The sequence below is a fragment of the Acanthochromis polyacanthus genome, chromosome 11 (genome assembly GCF_021347895.1).
Source record: "Acanthochromis polyacanthus isolate Apoly-LR-REF ecotype Palm Island chromosome 11, KAUST_Apoly_ChrSc, whole genome shotgun sequence".
In the NCBI taxonomy this organism is placed as follows: Eukaryota; Metazoa; Chordata; class Actinopteri; family Pomacentridae; genus Acanthochromis; species Acanthochromis polyacanthus.
The window spans coordinates 9,835,143-9,856,005 of NC_067123.1; the positions used below are offsets into that span (position 1 = coordinate 9,835,143).

Genomic DNA, 20,863 nt, shown 5'->3' on the forward strand with positions numbered 1-20,863 from the left:
GCAACCCATTGAAACATATGGGCTTCAATTAGGTATTTATTAACTGGTTTAAAATTTTCTACAAGAATTCCAAATCTAGAGTCAGAGTAAATGGTCATTGTTCAAATTTCTTTTCCTTAAGGCGTGGCACGAGATAGGGTGACGGACTCTCACCATGTTTATTCATTTTGAGCATTGAACTGCTTGCTGAGCTAATAAAAACTGATCCATGTATACAAGGTATGTGAGATGATGCAAATGTTCAACACAAGCTCTCACTCTTCGCTGACGATATTTTATTATTTATTGAAAACCCAGTCACTTCCATCCCGTCTATTTTACAACATCTTAATAACTACAGTTTAGTTTCAGGATACAAAGTAAACATGACCAAATCAGAAGCAATGATGATTGTTGAGAGTTGGCCAACTGAATTAGATGACTTGGTATCCTTTAAAAAATCCAACCAGGGTTTTTGGTACTTGGGCGTCCATCTTGCTCCAAAACACACTCAATTTTTTACTTTAAACTATGGAAAATTGCAAAAGACGATCAAAAGCGACTTACAAAAATGGGATGTTCTCCCCTTGTCATTTTGGGAAGGATCGAATCTATTAGAATGAATATATTGCCAAGGTTTTTATTCTTATTTCAATCTCTTCCAGTCTCAGTTCCACAATCAACATTTCAAACTTTGGAAAAGCTAATTGTGAAGTTCGTTTGGCAAAGGCGAAAACCCTGAGTGCACTTGAAAATATTAATGACAAATAAAGAAAAGGGGGGGGCTTGGACTCCCCAATTTAAAATGTTATTATTGGTCAACATGATTATGAACAATCTCTGCATGGGTAGTTAACGATCCAGAAACTCTATGGATTTCTATTGAACAAAGTACAATGCCGGGGCTGTTACTGCATAATCTCCCATTTTTGAATCAGGCCATATTGAAAAATGTCAAAATCACCAATCCATGGATCCTCCAAACACTTAAAACATGGAACCTAATTCAAAAACGAATTAGAGGTGTGACTGCCTCGTGCCACGCCCATTGTAGGTAACATAGAGTTCTTACTGTCTAGCTCAGATGCTACCTTTAAAAGATGGGTGGACAAGGGGCTAATTGTCATTAATCATTTAATTTGTGGACAGACTTTTAAATCATTCTTACAATTGGAAGACGAATTTTCTTTACCCCGGAATGACTTGTATAGATACCTACAGATCAGAGATTATGTGACAAAACACACACAATGGGAGACAGTTATGAGAGAACCTACAAATATAGAAGAATATTTTATCAGATTGTTTGAAAAGAAGGTAAGAACAGAAAAAACAAGATCCATAATGTACAAAAACTTAATGCAGAACTTGTGAGACAATACCTTACATATTAAACATCAATGGGAACTTGAAATGAATGCAATAATAACAGATGAATCATGGGTAAAAATGTGCTCTCAAAGTCATAAAGGGATCAACAGCCAAAACTAGAGAGTTTGATTGGAAGACAAAAACTAGGTTTTTCCTGACTCCACTGAAGACTTTTACAATCAAACGTACCCCAACAGACAGATGCTGGAGGATGTGTGGCGGGGTGGATGACCACACCCATATCTTCTGCCCAAAAATTAACGTGTTCTGGGAAAATACAAGAAAGATAGTGGAGGACATTTTAAGGGCTGATCTTCCAATGGAGCCCCTGTTGTTTGTTTCGGACCTGTATCCTTGTGATACACTCACTGCTGACCAACGTTATATACTTGTTACGATCTAAAAGATGTTAAAGGGGATGAAGAAAGTAACAATGATTTAAAACCCAGGTTAAATAAAGAAAATTAAGACAAATTATGAAAAGAAAGGTGATGAATGTTTATTCACACAACTTGATAACAACTTAAAGCAACAGGGAAGCCCATGTACCGCCTGATAAGCCTAAAAAGCCAAAGAACAAAGGAAACTACCAAATACTGCATGCTCCGCAGCCACCGGAGGCCCCGCAAAGCTCATAAACCCTAACAAACAGCTCCACAAAGTCGACAGGTCACCACTGCTCCACACAGGACTGCTGAGAGAAGAGGCCAAAAAGCGAGCGAGACCACAGCTCTCTCCTGCTACATGTAGACTCCTGCTCAATCAGACTAATTCACCAGAACCTGCCACACCTTCACAGCAGCAGAGGAGCCTGGAGAGAGAGAGGGAGGGAGAGAACACCAAGCAGCCCACCAAACACACAGGGCATGTAACAATACTACGTATTCTGTTGTTGGTGGTGAGAAAAACGATCACCATAAACTGGCTTAAGCCATACCCACCCACTGTTGCCCAATGGAAACAAAAACTGCACCATGTCTACCTGATGGAGTGTTTAACAGCCCAATTACAACTCAAAATGGATATCTTTTTAAGAAGATAGTCACATATCTCCACATTTTTCAGTTCGTAGTCTTAAAGTCAATTTGTGTACCTCCCTCTGTATGTAGGTGACTCTTTGACTCTTTGTAACTTTCTGCACCATTTTTTATTTTATTAGGGTCCGAGCACCAAGGGTGCCGAGGACAGGCATTGCAAGGGCACCGACTGTCCAAGGCACCAGCGGTGCCTAGGACCCTATTGAAACCCTACGGTTTATTAGGGGCTCGGGCATGGAAAATGCCGGAGCACCTATTGTTCTCCCGCGGAGTTTCTGGGGCTCGGGCATGGAACATGCCGGAGCACCTATTGCTCTCCCGCGGAGTTTAGGTTTTATTATTATTCTTCCGCCTAAAACTTTGACTCGCTACTCCTCCCAAGGGCTTTGAGAAATCACACACAAATTATATATCAGCTTATGTGGTTTTATCGGGAATCGATGGCTATGGATTTTCTAAGACATTCATTCATATTTGCCAGAGTTATGAGCAAAAAACTGCATTAATTTTCCACATACACATGAATGGGATTACTGAATCACTCAGACTGAAGACTCACCTGTTTTCACAACGCCACTGCTTCGCCATACTTTCACCTACAAGCTTCATTTAACCATCAAAACGCAGTGATTTCTCTTGTCTACGCAGGGATGTATTTTATGTCATGCTGACATTTACAGTTTTTGCTCAGTGAGTCCTCAAAAAAGTGAAAATTCTCAAAATCTGCTCTCTTCAGAGTGGGTCATGTGACTAGGCAGAGTGAAGGAGTAGTGAAAAATCCGCCTAAAACTTTCACGATTGAATCGCTCTCACGACCAAACGACAAGTATTAGGAGAATGAAATTTGGTCAGATTGTAAACAATTTACCTGGGATTCAAATTAATCCAAGTTTGAAGACCTAGCTCTTTCTGAAGTGAAATGACAGGCAGCAGTTTACAGCAAAGTCGCACCCTTCTCTCCATAGGCACCAATGTAAACTGAATCATCTGCCTCATGGAGGGACAGTGTGTTTTTAAATCGCTGTCGCTCGGTCATTTCTCACACTATTTAGAAAATAATTACATTTCTGGTTAGCCACAGCCTTCCTCTCGCTCACGGTCATTTTACTTTTCAGCTAGGATTAACGGTTAGCCCGAAAGGACCGGCAGAACGTGACGTTGCGCTCCCGTTCAGAAACACTGCTGTCAGGAGCATGTCTGCCCCTTAAGAAGGCGGCATAATAGACAATGAATGGGAGGACTGAATCACTCAGACTGAAGACTCACCTGTTTTCACAACGCCACTGCTTCGCCATCATTTCACCTAGAAACTTCATTTGACCATCAAAACGCAGTGATTTCTCTTGTCTCCGCAGGGATGTATTTTATGTCATGCTGACATTTACAGTTTTTGCTCAGTGAGTCCTCAAAAAAGTGAAAATTCTCAAAATCTGCTCTCTTCAGAGTGGGTCATGTGACTAGGCAGAGTGGAGGAGAGGTGAAAAATCCGCCTGAAACTTTCACGATCGAATCGCTCTCACGACCAAACGACAAGTATTAGGAGAATGAAATTTTGTCAGAGTGTAAACAATTTACCTGGGATTCAAATGAATCCAAGTTTGAAGACCTTGCTCTTTCTGAAGTGAAATGACAGGCAGCAGCTTACAGCAAAGTCGCACCCTTCTCTCCATAGGCACCAATGTAAACTGAATCATCTGCCTCATGGAGGGACAGTGTGTTTTTAAATCGCTGTCGCTCGGTAATTTCTCACACTATTTAGAAAATAATTACATTTCTGGTTAGCCACAGCCTTCCTCTCACTCACGGTCATTTTACTTTTCACCTAGGATTAACGGTTAGCCAGAAAGGACCGGCAGAACACGACGTTGCGCTCCCGTTCAGAAACACTGCTGTCAGGAGCATGTCTGCCACTGAAGAAGGCGCCACAAAGACTTGTCAGTATGTGTCTGTGATAGCTTGGTGCACTGAGCTCCCGCCTTTGGTGCGGGTGTCCTGGGTTTGAACCCAGGTTGTGATATTTTCCTGCCGATCTTCCATGTTTTCTCTAAGTCATGTTTTATGACGTGCTTCCTCATAATTTCACCTACACACTTCATTTTAGTCTTTAAAAAAACCCCAATCTCTTCTTTTCAGGCATGTAGATATTGTGATGGTGGGATTTATGGTTTTCCATACATAATTTCACCGACAGACTTCATTTTAGTCTTAAAAAAAAACAAGCTCTTCTTTTCAGCCATGGATATATTGTGATGGTGGGATTTATGGTTTCTCATACAGAAGCCTCCAAAAACCCCTGTCTTGAGCAAAAAAAAAAAAAAAAAAACCCTCTCAGGCCATGTGCGACAGTGCCACAGAGGCGTCACTAGGTTTTAAGGACAGGGGGGGCTTAGTCCCCAGGAGATGCATAGGATGTGAACAAAAATTTCATTTTACAGCTAACACAAACCTCTCTGCTTCACACAGCCTTTACAGTAACTCCAATCCAAATTTTGACCAGGTGAGATCTTCCTGTCTCTGCTTTTCAAAATAAAAGCACAGCACAATTTCAGAATAGAAGCCTGCGACGGACCGGACAAACGCCACTTCAGCCTCTCAGCTTCACACAGCCTTTTTAGTAACTCCAATCCAAATTTTGACCTGGTGAGATCTTCCTGTGTCTGCCTTTCAAAATAAAAGCACAGCATAATTTCAAAATAAAAGCCTACCACGGCCCGGAAAATGGCAAAACACGCCTCTCTGGATGGGGGCCGCGCGAGGGCCCGACGGGCGCCCGGCCCGAGCCCCTCCCACGATTTCCGCGTGCGGGAATTGTCTTGTTTGGGGCTCGGGCATGGAACATGCCGGAGCACCTATTGTTCTCCCGCGGAGTTTATATTTAGGGGCTCGGGCATGGAACATGCCAGAGCACCTATTGCTCTCCCGCCGGGTTTCTTATTATTAGGGGCTCGGGCATGGAACATGCCGGAGCACCTATTGCTCTTTATTAGGGGCTCGGGCATGGAACATGCGTGAGGGCCCGACGGGCGCCCGGCCCGAGCCCCTCCCACGATTTCCGCGTGCGGGAATTGTCTAGTTTGGGGCTCGGGCATGGAACATGCCGGAGCACCTATTGTTCTCCCGCGGAGTTTATATTTAGGGGCTCGGGCATGGAACATGCCAGAGCACCTATTGCTCTCCCGCCGGGTTTCTTATTATTAGGGGCTCGGGCATGGAACATGCCGGAGCACCTATTGCTCTTTATTAGGGGCTCAGGCATGGAACACGCCAGAGCACCTATTGCTCTCCCGCCGGGTTTCTTCTTATTAGGGGCTCGGGCATGGAACATGCGCGAGGGCCCGACGGGCGCCCGGCCCGAGCCCCTCCCACGATTTCCGTGTGCGGGAATTGTCTAGTTATTAGGGGCTCGGGCATGAAATGCCAGAGCACCTATTGCTCTTTCTTCTTCTTCCGCCTAAAATTTTGGCTCGCTACTCCTCCCAGGGCTTTGAGAAATCACACACAAATTATATATCAGCTTATGTGGTTTTATCGGGAATCGATGGCTATGGATTTTCTAAGACATTCATTCATATTTGCTAGAGTTATGAGCAAAAAATTGCATTAATTTTCCACATACACAATGAATGGGAGGACTGAATCACTCAGACGTAAGAGTCACCTGTTTTCACAACGCCGCTGCTTCGCCATACTTTCACCTACAAGCTTCATTTAACCATCAAAACGCAGTGATTTCTCTTGTCTACGCAGGGATGTGTTTTATGTCATGCTGACATTTACAGTTTTTGCTCAGTGAGTCCTCAAAAAAGTGAAAATTCTCAAAATCTGCTCTCTTTACAGTGGGTCATGTGACTAGGCAGAGTGAAGGAGAAGTGAAAAATCCGCCGAAAACTTTCACGATTGAATCACTCTCACGACCAAACGACAAGTATTAGGAGAATGAAATTTGGTCAGATTGTAAACAATTTACCTGGGATTCAAATGAATCCAAGTTTGAAGACCTAGCTCTTTCTGAAGTGAAATGACAGGCAGCAGTTTACAGCAAAGTCGCACCCTTCTCTCCATAGGCACCAATGTAAACTGAATCATCTGGCTCATGGAGGGAGAGTGTTTTTGAAATCGCTGTTGCTCGGTCATTTCTCACAATATCTGGAAAATATTGTGTGGGCGTCCTGAGTTCGAACCCCAGTTGTGACATTTTCCTGCCAATCTTCCATGTTTGCTCTAAGTGATGTTTTATGATGTGCTTCGTCATAATTTCACCTCCAGACTTCATTTCAGTCTTAAAAAAACCCAAATCTCTTCTTTTCAGGCATGTATATATTGTGATGGTGGGATTTATGGTTTTACATACAGAAGCTCCAAAAACCCCTGGCTTGAGCAAAAAACAAAAAAACCCTCTCAGACCATCTGCTACAGTGCCACGGAGGCGTCACTAGGTTTTAAGGACAGGGGGCTGAGGTCCCAGGTGATGCATAGGATGTGAACACAAATTTCATTTTACAGCTAACAAAAACCTCTCTGCTTTACACAGCCTTTACAGTAACTCCAATCCACATTTTCACCAGGTGACACCTTCCTGTCTCCGCCTGTCAAAACAAAAGGACAGCACCATTTCTAAATAAAATCCTGCGACGGACCGGAAAACGCCTTAAAACGCCTCTCCCGTGGCTGTTCCGGATGGAGGTTGTGCGAGGGCCCGACGGCCGACCGGCCCGAGCCCCTCCCACGATTTCCGCGTGCGGGAATTGTTTAGTTATTTTTATTTTTCTCCCGGCAAATTAATTGCCTTTTTGGCGGCCTTATCATACCCCAAAACGCGTGAAATTTGGCATGCACATCAGGACTGGCGAAAAATTTGATATTTTATGGGAGTTGCGCATGCGCGTGGCAAAATGGCTCTATAGCGCCACCTGCAAAATTGAAAAAGTGGTCATTAGGCCAACTGCCACAATGTTTCATTTACACACGTGGACAAAATTGTTGGTACCTCTCAGTTAAAGAAGGAAAAACCCACAATTCTCACTGCAATCACTTGAAACTCACAAAAGTAACAATAAATAAAAATGTATTGAAAATTAAATAATCAAAATCAGCCATCACTTTTGAATTGTTGATTAACATAATTATTTAAAAAAACAAACTAATGAAATAGGGCTGGACAAAAATGATGGTACCCATAACTTAATATTTTGTTGCACAACCTTTTGAGGCAATCACTGCAAGTAAACGATTTCTGTATTTGTCAATGAGCGTTCTGCAGCTGTCAACAGGTATTTTGGCCCACTCCTCATGAGCAAACAGCTCCAGTTGTCTCCGGTTTGATGGGTGTCTTCTCCAAATGGCATGTTTCAGCTCCTTCCACATATGTTCAATGGGATTCAGATCTGGGCTCATAGAAGGCCACTTTAGAATAGTCCAACGCTTTTCTCTCAGCCATTCTTGGGTGTTTTTGGCTGTGTGTTTTGGATCGTTGTCCTGTTGGAAGACCCATGACCTGCGACTGAGACCAAGCTTTCTGACACGAGGCAGCACATTTCTCTCCAGAATGCCTTGATAGTCTTCAGATTTCATCGTACCTTGCACACTTTCAAGACACCCTGTGCCAGATGCAGCAAAGCAGCCCCAAAACATTACTGAGCCTCCTCCATGTTTCACCGTAGGGACAGTGTTCTTTTCTTCGTATGCTTGGTTTTTGAGTCTATGAACATAGAGTTGATGTGCCTTACCAAAAAGCTCCAGTTTGGTCTCATCTGTCCAAAGGACATTCTCCCAGAAGCTTTGTGGCTTGTCAACATGCATTTTTGCAAATTCCAGTCTGGCTTTTTTATGAGTTTTTTCAGCAGTGGTGTCCTCCTTGGTCGTCTCCCATGAAGTCCACTTTGGCTCAAACAACGACGAATGGTGCGATCTGACACTGATGTACCTTGGCCTTGGAGTTCACCTTTAATTTCTTTGGAGGTTGCTCTGGGCTCTTTGGATACAATTCCAACGATCCGTCTCTTCAATTTGTCATCAATTTTCCTCTTGCGGCCACGTCCAGGGAGGTTGGCTACTGTCCCGTGGGTCTTGAACTTCTGAATAATATGAGCCACTGTTGTCACAGGAACTTCAAGCTGTTTAGAGATGGTCTTATAGCCTTTACCTTTAAGATGTTTGTCTATAATTTTTTTCGGATGTCCTGGGACAATTCTCTCCTTCGCTTTCTGTTGTCCATGTTCAGTGCGGTACACACCTTTTCACCAAACAGCAGGGTGACTACTTGTCTCCCTTTAAATAGGCAGACTGACTGATTATGAGTTTGGAAACACCTGTGATGTCAATTAAATGACACACCTGAGTTAATCATGTCACTCTGGTCAAATAGTTTTCAATCTTTTATAGAGGTACCATCATTTTTGTCCAGGCCTGTTTCATCAGTTTGTTTTTTTAAATAATTATGTTAATCAACAATTCAAAAGTAATGGCTGTTTTTGATTATTTAATTTTCAATAAATTTTTATTTATTGTTACTTTTGTGAGTTTCAAGTGATTTCAGTGAGAATTGTGGGTTTTTCCTTCTTTAACTGAGGGGTACCAACAATTTTGTCCACGTGTGTACAGCTACAATATTTGGTGGGCATATGCACCACATCAGGACACACCAAAAAAGTCAATTACAGCCACGCCCTAAACCCAACAGGAAGTCGGCCATCTTGAATTTGCTGTAAATTTTTCAAAATTAATAGCTCCTAGGGGGTATGTCTGAGAGAACTGAATTTTGGCCAGTACATGCACCAGACCTTTCTGATGAAAAGTTATCAAAAACTTGGCCAGAAGCCAAAAGGTGTGGCCATGGCAGCCCCTCAAAATACTGATCCTTCGCCATGAAACAGGAAGTGGTGTCTGATTCTTCTCAACATGCTCCAGTCTGCTTGAAACTTTACGTGTGATCATAGTGTAACCTATATGAAGTTGAGCTATATGTGCAGAAGACAGAAGATCCGGTTCTTTATGGAGCCAAAACGGTGTGAAAGAAAAACCCCACAAATAAATAACTTTGAACAAAATGGTATTATTGAGAATATATATATGACAAATAAACAATAAGATGAAATAAACAATGTAGACAAATAATATGGCAATTCAATAGGACAAAAACAGGAACAAACAGAAAATCACAGCTTTTGCTGGCTAACCCAGAGTTTGGTTTTTACTTTCTTTCAAGTTTCAAAGACTTTTGAGTTTTCTCCTTGAGTTTGATCAGTTCAGTTCAGTTTTTAGTTAGGAAGAGAAAAAAAAACTTCTGTCCATAATCCGTTGACAGTTCAGAGGGGGAAAAAAACAATCCTACCAGCTCGCCACTTCATTAAAGAAGATTCGGTTCATTTTGGAGTCTTTGGGATCCAGGTTGTGAGGTACACAAAAAAAAAACCTGACCTGAGGAGGTCAAAACAATACATAATCATAAATCTTATAATGTTGCAACATTCATTTATAATTAAGGTAACCGGTAAACATTCAAAGCTCATCAACTAAGTTGTGACAGAGTAAACACATCGCTTACAAAACTTCAATACAAAATTCAATGTATTCTGCTACGTAGCACTTCAGAGCAATATGGCTGCCGCTTTTGCTTTAGTTACAAACAACCATCAAAATATAACATTCAAAGGGTGCTTTCACCAAACTAACCCTGCCGAACTAAACATAACAAAATCGGGATTCAAGAATGCGTACTTGTTATGAAAATTGAAACAAACAAATTACCTTAGAGCAACTGCGTTCCTAAAACACGCTGTTTTAGAGCGGGAGTCCGAGCGAGTCACCGAACAAGCACTGTTTTGAACAACAGTCAAAATAAACAATCAGATTAGCCACTATCATAAATGGGGTTACCTTTGCAAAGGGTTAAGGCATCTTACCGGTGCTTTAGATGGATGTTAAGTGTTCAGATAGGCTTGAAAGTTGCGTTTGTCTTCGTTAGACGCTGCACGCGATGCCACCAGCCACAGCAGGAGCCGACCTTCTGTGCATTTCCCCACAGGAGTACTTAGCAATGCCGCGGCGGAGCAAAAACCAATCAGAAGCGGCTAATGTCAGCTGACTACGTAGTCAGCTGACAACGTCAAATTGTTCATGAATGAACACTGACAGCACTACGGATCTGGAGTTACAATAGTCCTGTCCTGGTGTCATCCACGAACATTTAATGATTCATATCTCAGCTGAACAAGATACTCGCTAGCCCAAACTTCACATGATGGACACCAGGTCCAGTCTGAACTCATCCACAATCATAAATTCTGAAAAAGTCATAGCGCCACCTGTTGGTAGCAGGCCAGAAGCCAAAAGGTGTGGCCATGGCGGCGCCTCAAAATACTGATCCTTCGCCATCAAACAGGAATTGGTGTCTAATTCTTCTCAACATGCTCCAATCTGCCTGAAACTTTACATGTATGATGACAGTCCTGTCCTGATGTCATCCACATAGGGATATTCATTGACAGTCATAGCGCCACCTTGTGGTTTCAGGAAATAGACATCGTTTACACTTTCATGCCCTATTCTTACCCAGTTGATCATATTCACTTCAAATGCGGTGACAACAGGCTGAACACATTGATGATGCATCCCAGTGAAAATGGTGACTTGTCATCAAAGGGTGTGTCTGTGGCGGCCAAACGAATTTCGATGTTTCGCCATGAAAATGTAACGATTCATATCTCAGCTGAACAAGATGCTATCTGCCCTAAACTTGACATGATGGACACCAGGTCCAGTCTGAACACATCCACACTCATAAATTCTGAAAAAGTCATAGCGCCACCTGTTGGTAATAGTAAGTTTAAGGCCTTATATTTTCTGGTACAATGGCCCCAAACTTGGTGATATCATGCTGGAAATTGGTCAGTCGAGTCTTCACCTCTTGACAATCCCACACTGTGAAGGGTGTGCCATTTCATGCAACGCTGTTGCCGTAGCAACCAAATATCACCATGCAAAACAAAGTGCTTTTTTGGCGGCCTTATCATATCCCAAAACGTGTGAAATTCACCATGTTCATCAGGACGGGCGAATAATTTGATATTTTATGGGAATTGCGCGTGTGGCTCTATAGCGCCCCCTACAAAATTCAAATGGGGTCATTAGGCCAACTGCCGCAATGTTTCATTTACAGCGACAATATTTGGTGGGCATATGCACCACATCAGGACACACCAAAAAGTCAATCACAGCCACTCCCTAAACCCAACAGGAAGTCGGCCATCTTGGATTTGCTGTAAATATTTTCTCCTGGCAAATGAATTGCCTTTTTGGCGGCCTTATCATATCCCAAAACGCGTGAAATTTGGCGTGCACATCAGGACTGGCGAAAAATTTGATATTTTATGGGAGTTGCGCATGTGTGTGGCAAAATGGCTCTGTAGCGCCCCCTGCAAAATTAAAATAGTGGTCATTAGGCCAACTGCCACAGTGTTTCATTTGCAGCTACAATATTTGGTGGGCATATGCACCACATCAGGACACACCAAAAAATCAATCACAGCCATGCCCTAAACCCAACAGGAAGTCGGCCATCTTGAATTTGCTGTAAATTTGTCAAAATTAATAGCTCCTAGGGTGTATGTCTGAGAGAACTGAAATTTGGCCAGTACATGCACGAGACCTTCCTGATGAAAAGTTATCAAAAACTCGGCCAGAAGCCAAAAGGTGTGGCCATGGTGGCCCCTCAAAATACTGATCCTTCGCCATGAAACAGGAAGTGGTGTCTAATTCTTCTGACCATGCTCCAATCTGCCTGAAACTTTACATGTATGATGACAGTCCTGTCCTGATGTCATCCACATAGGGATATTCATTGACAGTCATAGCGCCACCTTGTGGTTTCAGGAAATAGACATCGTTTACACTTTCATGCCCTATTCTTACCCAGTTGATCATATTCACTTCAAATGTGGTCACAACAGGCTGAACACATTGATGATGCATCTCAGTGAAAATGGTGACTTGTCATCAAAGGGTGTCTGTGGCGGCCAAACGAATTTTGATGTTTCGCCATGAAAATGTAACGATTCATATCTCAGCTGAACAAGATCCTATCTGCCCCAAACTTCACATGATGGACACCAGGTCCAGTCTGAACACATCCACACTCATAAATTCTGAAAAAGTCATAGCGCCACCTGTTGGTAACAGTAGGTTTAAGGCCTTATATTTTCTGGTACAATGGCCCCAAACTTGGTGATATCATGCTGGAAATTGGTCAGTCGAGTCTTCACCTCTTGACAATCCCACACTGTGAAGGGTGTGACATTTCATGTAACGCTGTTGCTGTAGCAGCCAAATATCGCCATGCAAAACAAAGTCCTTTCTGACAGGTTAGAAATACTCCAATACTCACAAAAATTACCACACACATCACCATCGAATCAAGGAACAACACTATATGCATCTCGGCACTGCACGTGCTATAGCGCCCTGTAGCAGTACTACGTTATGATTTATTGCTCTCGTTATCAATAATTGGGGCACCACCCTAGATTTCTAGGGAAAAATTTAATATTAATAAAAAAATTAATATTCATAAAAATTTTGATCAATCTCATATCAAAAAGTCTTGAATCCTCGTTTAAATTGACCACATTCTACACAAAGAAACACAAGACTGTAACTTGGTCTAAAATGGGGTATTTATTAACTATTCTATGAAAATAATGACAAGTGAACTATGTACAATGTAGATATGGTGTGTGTGTGTGCGTGCAGGACTACATGTGTGCGTGGAATGTGGGAGTGTGTGTGTGGTGTGAGAGAGAAGGAAATATGGTGAGGATTAGCCAGAGCTAACCTGACGAGGTAACCGGTAATTTGGATTAAGAATTCTAATGATTTGTAAAAGAATAAATTGATTAAATTAATTAATTGACCAAGCTGTTAGTACATCACCCATAGAATGGAATCAGAGCAAACTCAGCTGGAGTTATTGAAGTGAACCGTCATGGGGCTGGGACGTGCGAGGCCTTCAGATTCGCAGCACACGGTCTGGACCTGCGGGTTCGGAGCGGTGCGTCGTCGTTGTGGTGGCCTAGATGTCCTGCCGCGGGTTGATCGGTTCTATGCAAAGACCTGATCCAGCAGATCTCCGGAGTTCTCAGCTGAGTGCTTAAAAATGATGGTTCTCAGGCTTTAGCCAAGAAAAATGGGTGTTGATGAAAAATTGTCAAAATTAAGAAAAATAAATGCTGGTTCTGAATCGGTTCTTCAGATTAAAACGAATAACGTGGGTTTAAAATTGAGCAAAATGTCTCCTTAAGTTACAAAAATATTAAGAGATAAATAGTTAACAAACTTAGATGGTGAGGGAATTTCAAAGATAGAAAAAACGCGCTTTAGGTAAGAAAATAATGAGACAGACTTTGGTTGGCCTCTCAGGAAGAGAGGGGTAAGAGAGAGGTCGGTAAGAGACAAGAGAGAGATGATGTGGGCTACGGCTGACTTTATCTGTGGGTCCAGCTAAGGGGAGGACCTGGGCGGAGAGAGAGAACTTTTAGGCGCGAGTCTGGTGGAATTTGGAATCTCTTTGTTCTCACAAAGTAGAGAAGAAAGAGGAATCCAGAATGGATTAAAATATGATATTAAACGCGCAAAACACGATCTGTCTATCCCACCATATTCAGTTGTGTGAAAGTGAAATGTGTAGATTAATACATATGTTCATATGATGTGAATCATTTCATTCATAACTATATGTTTATGTTCATGACATTAAAAATATGTATCACAGTGAAAATATAACAACAAGTCAGAGATTTGGTAACAGGTAAATACAATGGTCATCATTCAACCTAAATGGAGAGGAAATTCAGAGATTAATAAGGGAATTCATTCCAAAATCATAGTATCCTGGGGAAGAAATGATTAACATCACAAATTAATAAATCGACTTCTATCAGACATGCAAATATGATCTTCAAATATGACATAGATGAAACACTGTGAGTAACTGTGGTAAATCTGGAAAAACCAAATGCATATAGAAATATTAATTTGACAAGTGTTTTTGTTTAAGTTCAGTTCCAGTCTCTTTGTTTCAGTCAAAGAGAGGGAGAGGGTGACTCCAGCCTTCTGCCATAAAGTTTTACGACTTGTTATCTGATCTGTGGAATGCAGAGACATCTCTGGCTGAGGGTCTCCTAAAGCTGAAAAGGGATTTTAGCATGAAAGTTCATTAAACAAACGTCCATAGCATATAATTGAAAGTCATTGTCTTTTAAAAAGAAGAAGTTATTCCAGGGGTTTAAATGTTCACAGGAGTTCCATCCTTCTGTGAATGAAAACCTACAGAAATACAAATGTCTCAATCCTCCTATAGAGATGGGTGTTGGTCAGTGCTGAAGAGAGAGACAGCTTATCTGAGTTTTGATCAGCTCAGGAATTCCAGGGCCTTTGCAGTCTTGCTACAGCCCCCTACAGTATTTTTAACAAACAGCCCCCCCAGCACGTTTCACCTGCATTCATGAAATTTGGGAGGCTTATAGAGCACATCAGGAAGCACAAAAAAGCCTCTTGGAGCCATGCCCTAAGTCCAACAGGAAGTTGGCCATCTTGGATTAATTTTGGGATTTTTGATGATTTTTCTCATTTTTGAGAGTTAATACCTCCTAGGGGATAATACCAGGAGACCTGAAATTTTGTCAGTCCACACAGCAGGACTTGGTGATGAAAAGGTATCAAAAGTTTAACCAGAAGCCAAATGGTGTGGCCATGGCGACCATCAGAGTTTTGATGCTTGGCCATGAAACAACAGCTGCTGTATGACCAGAGGCATCACTAGGTTTTACGGACAGGGGGGGCTAAGCCCCAAGGAGATCCCCCGAGGAGATGCACAGGATGTGCATAACTATCCTCTGCATGCTCCAATCTGCCTCAAACTTTACATGTATAATCACACTCCAATCCTGATCACATCCATAGGCCAACATACACTCTGTCGCGGCGCCAGCTGTTGGATGGACATGAAATGCTTTATAAGTAACCTGTACATATTCCAATCTGGCTGAAATTTTGCATGTATGATCAGACTGGTCCAGATGCAAATCAGAGGCCGACATACACTCTCAGTCACAGCGCCACCTGGTGGACGTGCGTGGATTTGCCGACCAGCGTGGATGCGAGGACCCGTCCATTGCTGCTTCCAGCTTTAATTTTACTTTTTTTAAATTTGATTTTTTAATTTATTTATTTTTATCTGAGCCCCATCTCATCACTTAATTGCCTGTGATTCTGCAGTTGTTGACAATAAAGTTTAAAAAAAAACTGCAATTCTCAAAACAACTCTGTCTGTCTCATTTACTGTGTTTTCACATCTTTTCTAAATTTTCTCTCACCTCCTCCTCTGGTTTCATCATCTGTCTTTGTCCTCTTCTACACCATCTTTCCCTTTTCTTAACTACACTGTTATCCAAACTGCATAACTTTAACTCTAAATGTTGATGTTAATATTCAGTTACGACAGAAACTATGAGCTGTCTTTTTCTTCTCACACCACATCTTCCCTCAGTGTCTCTCGCCCTGATAATGACAGCCAGGGACAAAGCTGCGTAACTTAAATATTTAATTTATGAAATGTTGTGTTTGATTATTTATATTTTTTATTCCAAATAAACCTATCAGATATATTGATTGTTCAGTGATTTTAAAACTGGAATTCTCAAAACAACATGAACTTTTTCTTACAGTGTATCACTCTCTGAAGTATTTCTACGCTGCATCCTCTCAAGTCCCAAACTTCCCAGAGTTTGTGGTTGTTGGAATGGTTGATGATGTTCAGATCGTTCACTATGACAGCAACACCAGGACAGCAGTGCCCAAGCAGGACTGGATGAAGAAAGTCATTGATGATGATCCAGAGTACTTCAAGAGGAGCACTAACATCTTTATGGGTCAAGAGCAGACCTTCAAAGACAACATTGAAGTACTAAAGCAACGCTTCAACCAAACTGGAGGTTTGTTCATTTTTCATGTTTTACTGGTGAATATTGTTAATGTTTTTATTGTGCTTTGCAAACATTCAAATGTATATATTTTGTGTAAGTGAAAATGGATGTGTACATACTCATGTCTCAATGAGACATTTCAATGTCTCACTTAACTCACAAATTTAAACATTTTAACACGCTCCCAATAACACATACTGTCAGCCTAAAATTTGGATTAGATCAACTTCACTTGACCACAGTGTATCAGAAATGTCATAAATATGTTTCAGAAAGGGATGAAATAATTGGTCATCAAGTGGTTAATTCATGGAAAATTAACATCAATTTTGATAAACAAATGATTATGAAGGTTTTAAAAAGCAAAAATCCAAATATTTGCTGGTTCTTGTTTTTTCGACATAAGTTGTTTTTATGAAGATTTGTGATAATTTCCTTATTTTAATTTAATTGATTAATCTATTAACAAGTGTACACTCACTCAACAATGAATTTTAGCTGAAAATACACCTTGTATGTGAGTGGTGGAGCAGCTCTGTCACTAACCTGCAGCACACACAGGTGACTAGTAAATGTTCAAACGTATTAATAAACTTAACAACAGTTGATCTGTCCAAACATTCAGCAAAGAATCATCTCATCAGCAGAGAAACACTCAGTTTGACTGCTGAGCTTATAGTTCATCCCTTACTATCCACATGTTACGTCTGCTAGCTGCCACATCACTGAGTTAACTAAATGATACAAACATGGGTTAATGGTTAAAAGTAAATATTGTCAAGCTGTTTGTTTAACTAACTGCGTTCGTAAATTCAGTACGAAATTATGAGCATCATCTATACAGTTGATCAGAATTTCAGTTTCATTTTGAAAGCACAGAGCAGCAGGATTTGGTGGTTTTATGACTGCAGACAAACTCCATCTTTATGTTCAACCTTGCTCTGTCTGAATGTTGGTGTTGATGGCAGAAGAAGTACGTCAACTCTTTTCTTGAATAAACAATTATTAATACACAGTAACAACACTGTCAAAAAACAAAGTCCTGCATTAATTTTGTCAGAGATGTCAATGTACCAGTGTACTGGCATTTACTTAATATTTTTTCAAGATGGAACTTTAATTCTGATAGTGGATATAAACTCTGTGTTCGTGGAGACAGTGGGGTCTGTGGTGGAGACTGTTCTTCAGTAATCCGCTCTCTGTCTCAGTCTGAGATGTTCACCCAGTTTGGATGATGATTATCTGTAAGAGGCCCATAACAGCAGATGTAGATTAAGTGGTTAGAAATGTATTGATCAGTGTGTCTTTGTGGTAAATATGTGATGTAAACTGTTAACAGAAGAGTGTGCTGCGATCTTTGTGTTTCTCAGGTGTCCATATTTACCAGGTGATGTACGGCTGTGAATGTGATGATGAGATGAATGAGGTTTATAGTTACAGACAGTATGGTTATGATGGAGAAGACTTCATATCATTGGACCTGAAGACAGAGACATGGATTGCTCCAAAGCAACAGGCTTTCATCACCAAGCAGAAGTGGGAAAATGACAAAAATCGAACAGCATACTTGAAGGACTACCACAACCGGATTTGTCCTAAGTGGCTGAAGAAGTATGTGAACTATGGGAGGAGGTCTCTGATGAGAAAAGGTAAAATCACATGACCTGATTTAATGTCTTTGAAAAAATGCTCATTTGCCTCAATTTCTTATGTAGTTTCACATTATAAGAAACAACTCATTGTCTCAGTTTCCAGCATTTCTGTCATTGTGTCCCTTTTCTCCCTCTGTTGTCTTCGTCACTCCTAAATATTTATCACCACTTTAATTCTATTTGTCTTCCTTTGTCTGCGTCCTGTTGGAGCAGAGTCTCATTCTACCAGGAAAACAGACTTTGTATGAGACAGCTCCAGCCAGGGGCGTCATTAGGCTTTAAGGACAAGGGGAATTTGCCCCGAGAAGATGCACACCATGTGAGCGAACGTTTAATTTCACAAACAGCTAACATAAACTGAGAAATTGGTTTTCCAATTTTTGGACAGATTTAGATTTATTCAGAGATACTTTACTGTGTAAATGTTTTAGGTCACAGTGGTCATGACTTTTGCTCAAAACGCAATAATTCAGGGCTACCAACTTTTGACCAGACCCTAGAGTGAGATTTGGTTGGTGTGTGATGCTGATGGGGGTCTGGGGGCCCTCCCCCAGAACATTTTGAAAATTATGTATCCTATTTCCTGCATTCTGGTGTGTTTTTAAAGCATTTTGTTAAAATCTTATTATAGAGATAACATTAAGGGATAATAAAAAAATAAAATAATTGAGCTTAAAAAAAAGCAAAAAAACAAAACAAAAACAGAGCAACAGCAGGCAGTATTGAAAATGGTTCTTCATGTAAAATATAGATGAAAGTTCTGTGGCTGGATGCGCACAACACATTTCAGCATTTTCCATAAATATCTGCATAATTGAAATGCCTCCAGCAACCACTTTGTAACATTTTTCTTGGAGGATTCTAATGCACACAGTCAACAACTTCAAGTTGACCACATCAGCCAACTAAGCAATAAAAAGTGTCGCCTAGCCACGCTAGACCCAGCTCTTAAGAAACAGGGGTCTAGGAACGCTCGACTGGGAGGGAGGCGGGCTAAAAGGTTGTCTTTCAAATCACTCTGCAGCAATTGGGTACGTATACAACCAATCAGCGCAACGAATAGGCTGACGTAGTTCCTAGAGCGCCTGATTGTGGCTAAGTCCCGTTAGCTTTCCAACCAGCGGAGCCAATTGGTATATTAAGGATTTGCCATATCCCGTCGGCATAAGTCCAAATATGTCTTTCTTCTCAATGAAACACTTCAGTGCCGTCCTTTGTTTATCTTTCAAGTTGAATTTAGCTTCAAATCTTTAAGGGCTGTGGCCAAAGCCGAGTCGAAAGATAACTGTTTATTGTGCGCCGGTTGTTTCTGTCAGAATCGTCGTGCCTCTGTCGTCACTTAGTTACGCCCACCTTCTGACTCTACACTTCATGGTGATTCGTCCGGCCAGTTTTAGGAGCATTCAACCTCGAGCCTTATGGAGGCTAACTAGACCCACCCTGGCAGAGAATTAAATTTGTTGTCATGGGTTGTCTAGTGTGGCTAGGCTATAAAAAGTGCTTAAGCAAAAGCAAAACCTAACTTCAGAACTTAAATTATCCATTCACTGAACAGAATTACAATCAGACACTAAACTCTATCCCTTGGGAGTAGGGTGACATGGACTAAACCAGGTCTGACTGGACATCACAGGAGCATGGTGAATAACTTATTAAGATGTCTGTGTAGATTGTCATTCATCCAGGTCATGGTTATCCAAAGTTTTGGCTCTCCTGTATTGAGCCATATGCTTGTTAAGTGGATGTTTGGTTTCCCCTATGTAGAGATCTGAGCATTCCTTGCTGCATTTAACTGCATACACCAGGTTGCTCTTCTGGCTGTGTGGTGTGGGGTCTTTTGGGTGTACCAGTCTTTGCATGAGGGTGTTATTTGGCTTTAAAATGACAGGGATCTGGTGTTTGTTGAAAATCCTCCTCAGTTTTTCAGACACACTATATTGCGCCTGCTTCCGTCTTCACTGGGTTCACAAGATCCAGAAAGGAGAACAACCCAGTGAAGACGGAAAAGATGGAGAGCAGGCACATTCACGGCATGGTTCCCATTCATGGCATGGTAAATGGTTGTATTTATATAGCGCTTTTATCCAAAGCACTTTACATGATACGTCACATTCACCCATTCACACACTGATGGCAGAAGCTGCCATGCAAGGCACTAACCACGACCCACCAGGAGCAATTAGGGGTTCAGTGTCTTGCTCAGGGACACCTCGACCTGAGCTTGACGGGCCGAGGATCGAATAATGGATGCAACCTTCCAGTTACAAGACGGCCACTCTACCCACTGAGCCATGCCCCTATGGCATGGCATACGGCATGGCTCCAAACCAGCCATTTTAATAGTCATAATAGAGGAGAGTGTTCCCTTTAGAGCCACACTGTTCCTGGTCTTAGTCTTGTTCAGTCCAACCAGTGAAAACACACCATTATAGAAGATAGTCATATTAGGTCCAAAACTTGCAAAGGATGCCAGTTAGCGTTCCATCATGGGAACAGCAACAAAACCAGAAAGCCAATGTTTTTTCCCATTAATTTGTCACTCAATGTGCAATGCTGAAGATTTCATTTTCTGTTTACATTTAAATTGTGCACCTGTGACGGTTAGCCTGATCTTGGATATGGCGGCAAGCCCGGAGGAGGGCAGCGTAGGCCTGTCGCCAGGTTCGGGCGTACCGGCGGAGATGAGTGTCCACTGATGGCACCGCGATTTCGCCCTCCCGGTTCGGGAAGAGCGGAGGTTGGTAGCTGTAGGCGCAGTGGAAGGGAGACAGGCCGGTGGCAGCGCTGGGGAGGGTGTTATGGGCGTATTCCACCCAGATGAGTTGAGAGCTCCACGAGCTGGGGTTCC

General features: G+C 41.8%; 1 protein-coding gene across 1 annotated transcript in view; it reads left to right on the forward strand.

Annotated features, from left to right (window-relative positions):
* The first annotated feature begins 16,090 nt into the window (after positions 1-16,090).
* The window catches only part of LOC110947454 (BOLA class I histocompatibility antigen, alpha chain BL3-7-like), a 349,371-nt gene continuing 344,598 nt past the window's right edge, over positions 16,091-20,863 (forward strand). The window contains exon 1 of the mRNA XM_051956033.1: positions 16,091-16,372. Coding sequence (XP_051811993.1) covers positions 16,180-16,372 — 193 coding nt within the window. The 5' untranslated portion in view covers positions 16,091-16,179. The remainder of the gene's footprint in view (positions 16,373-20,863) is intronic.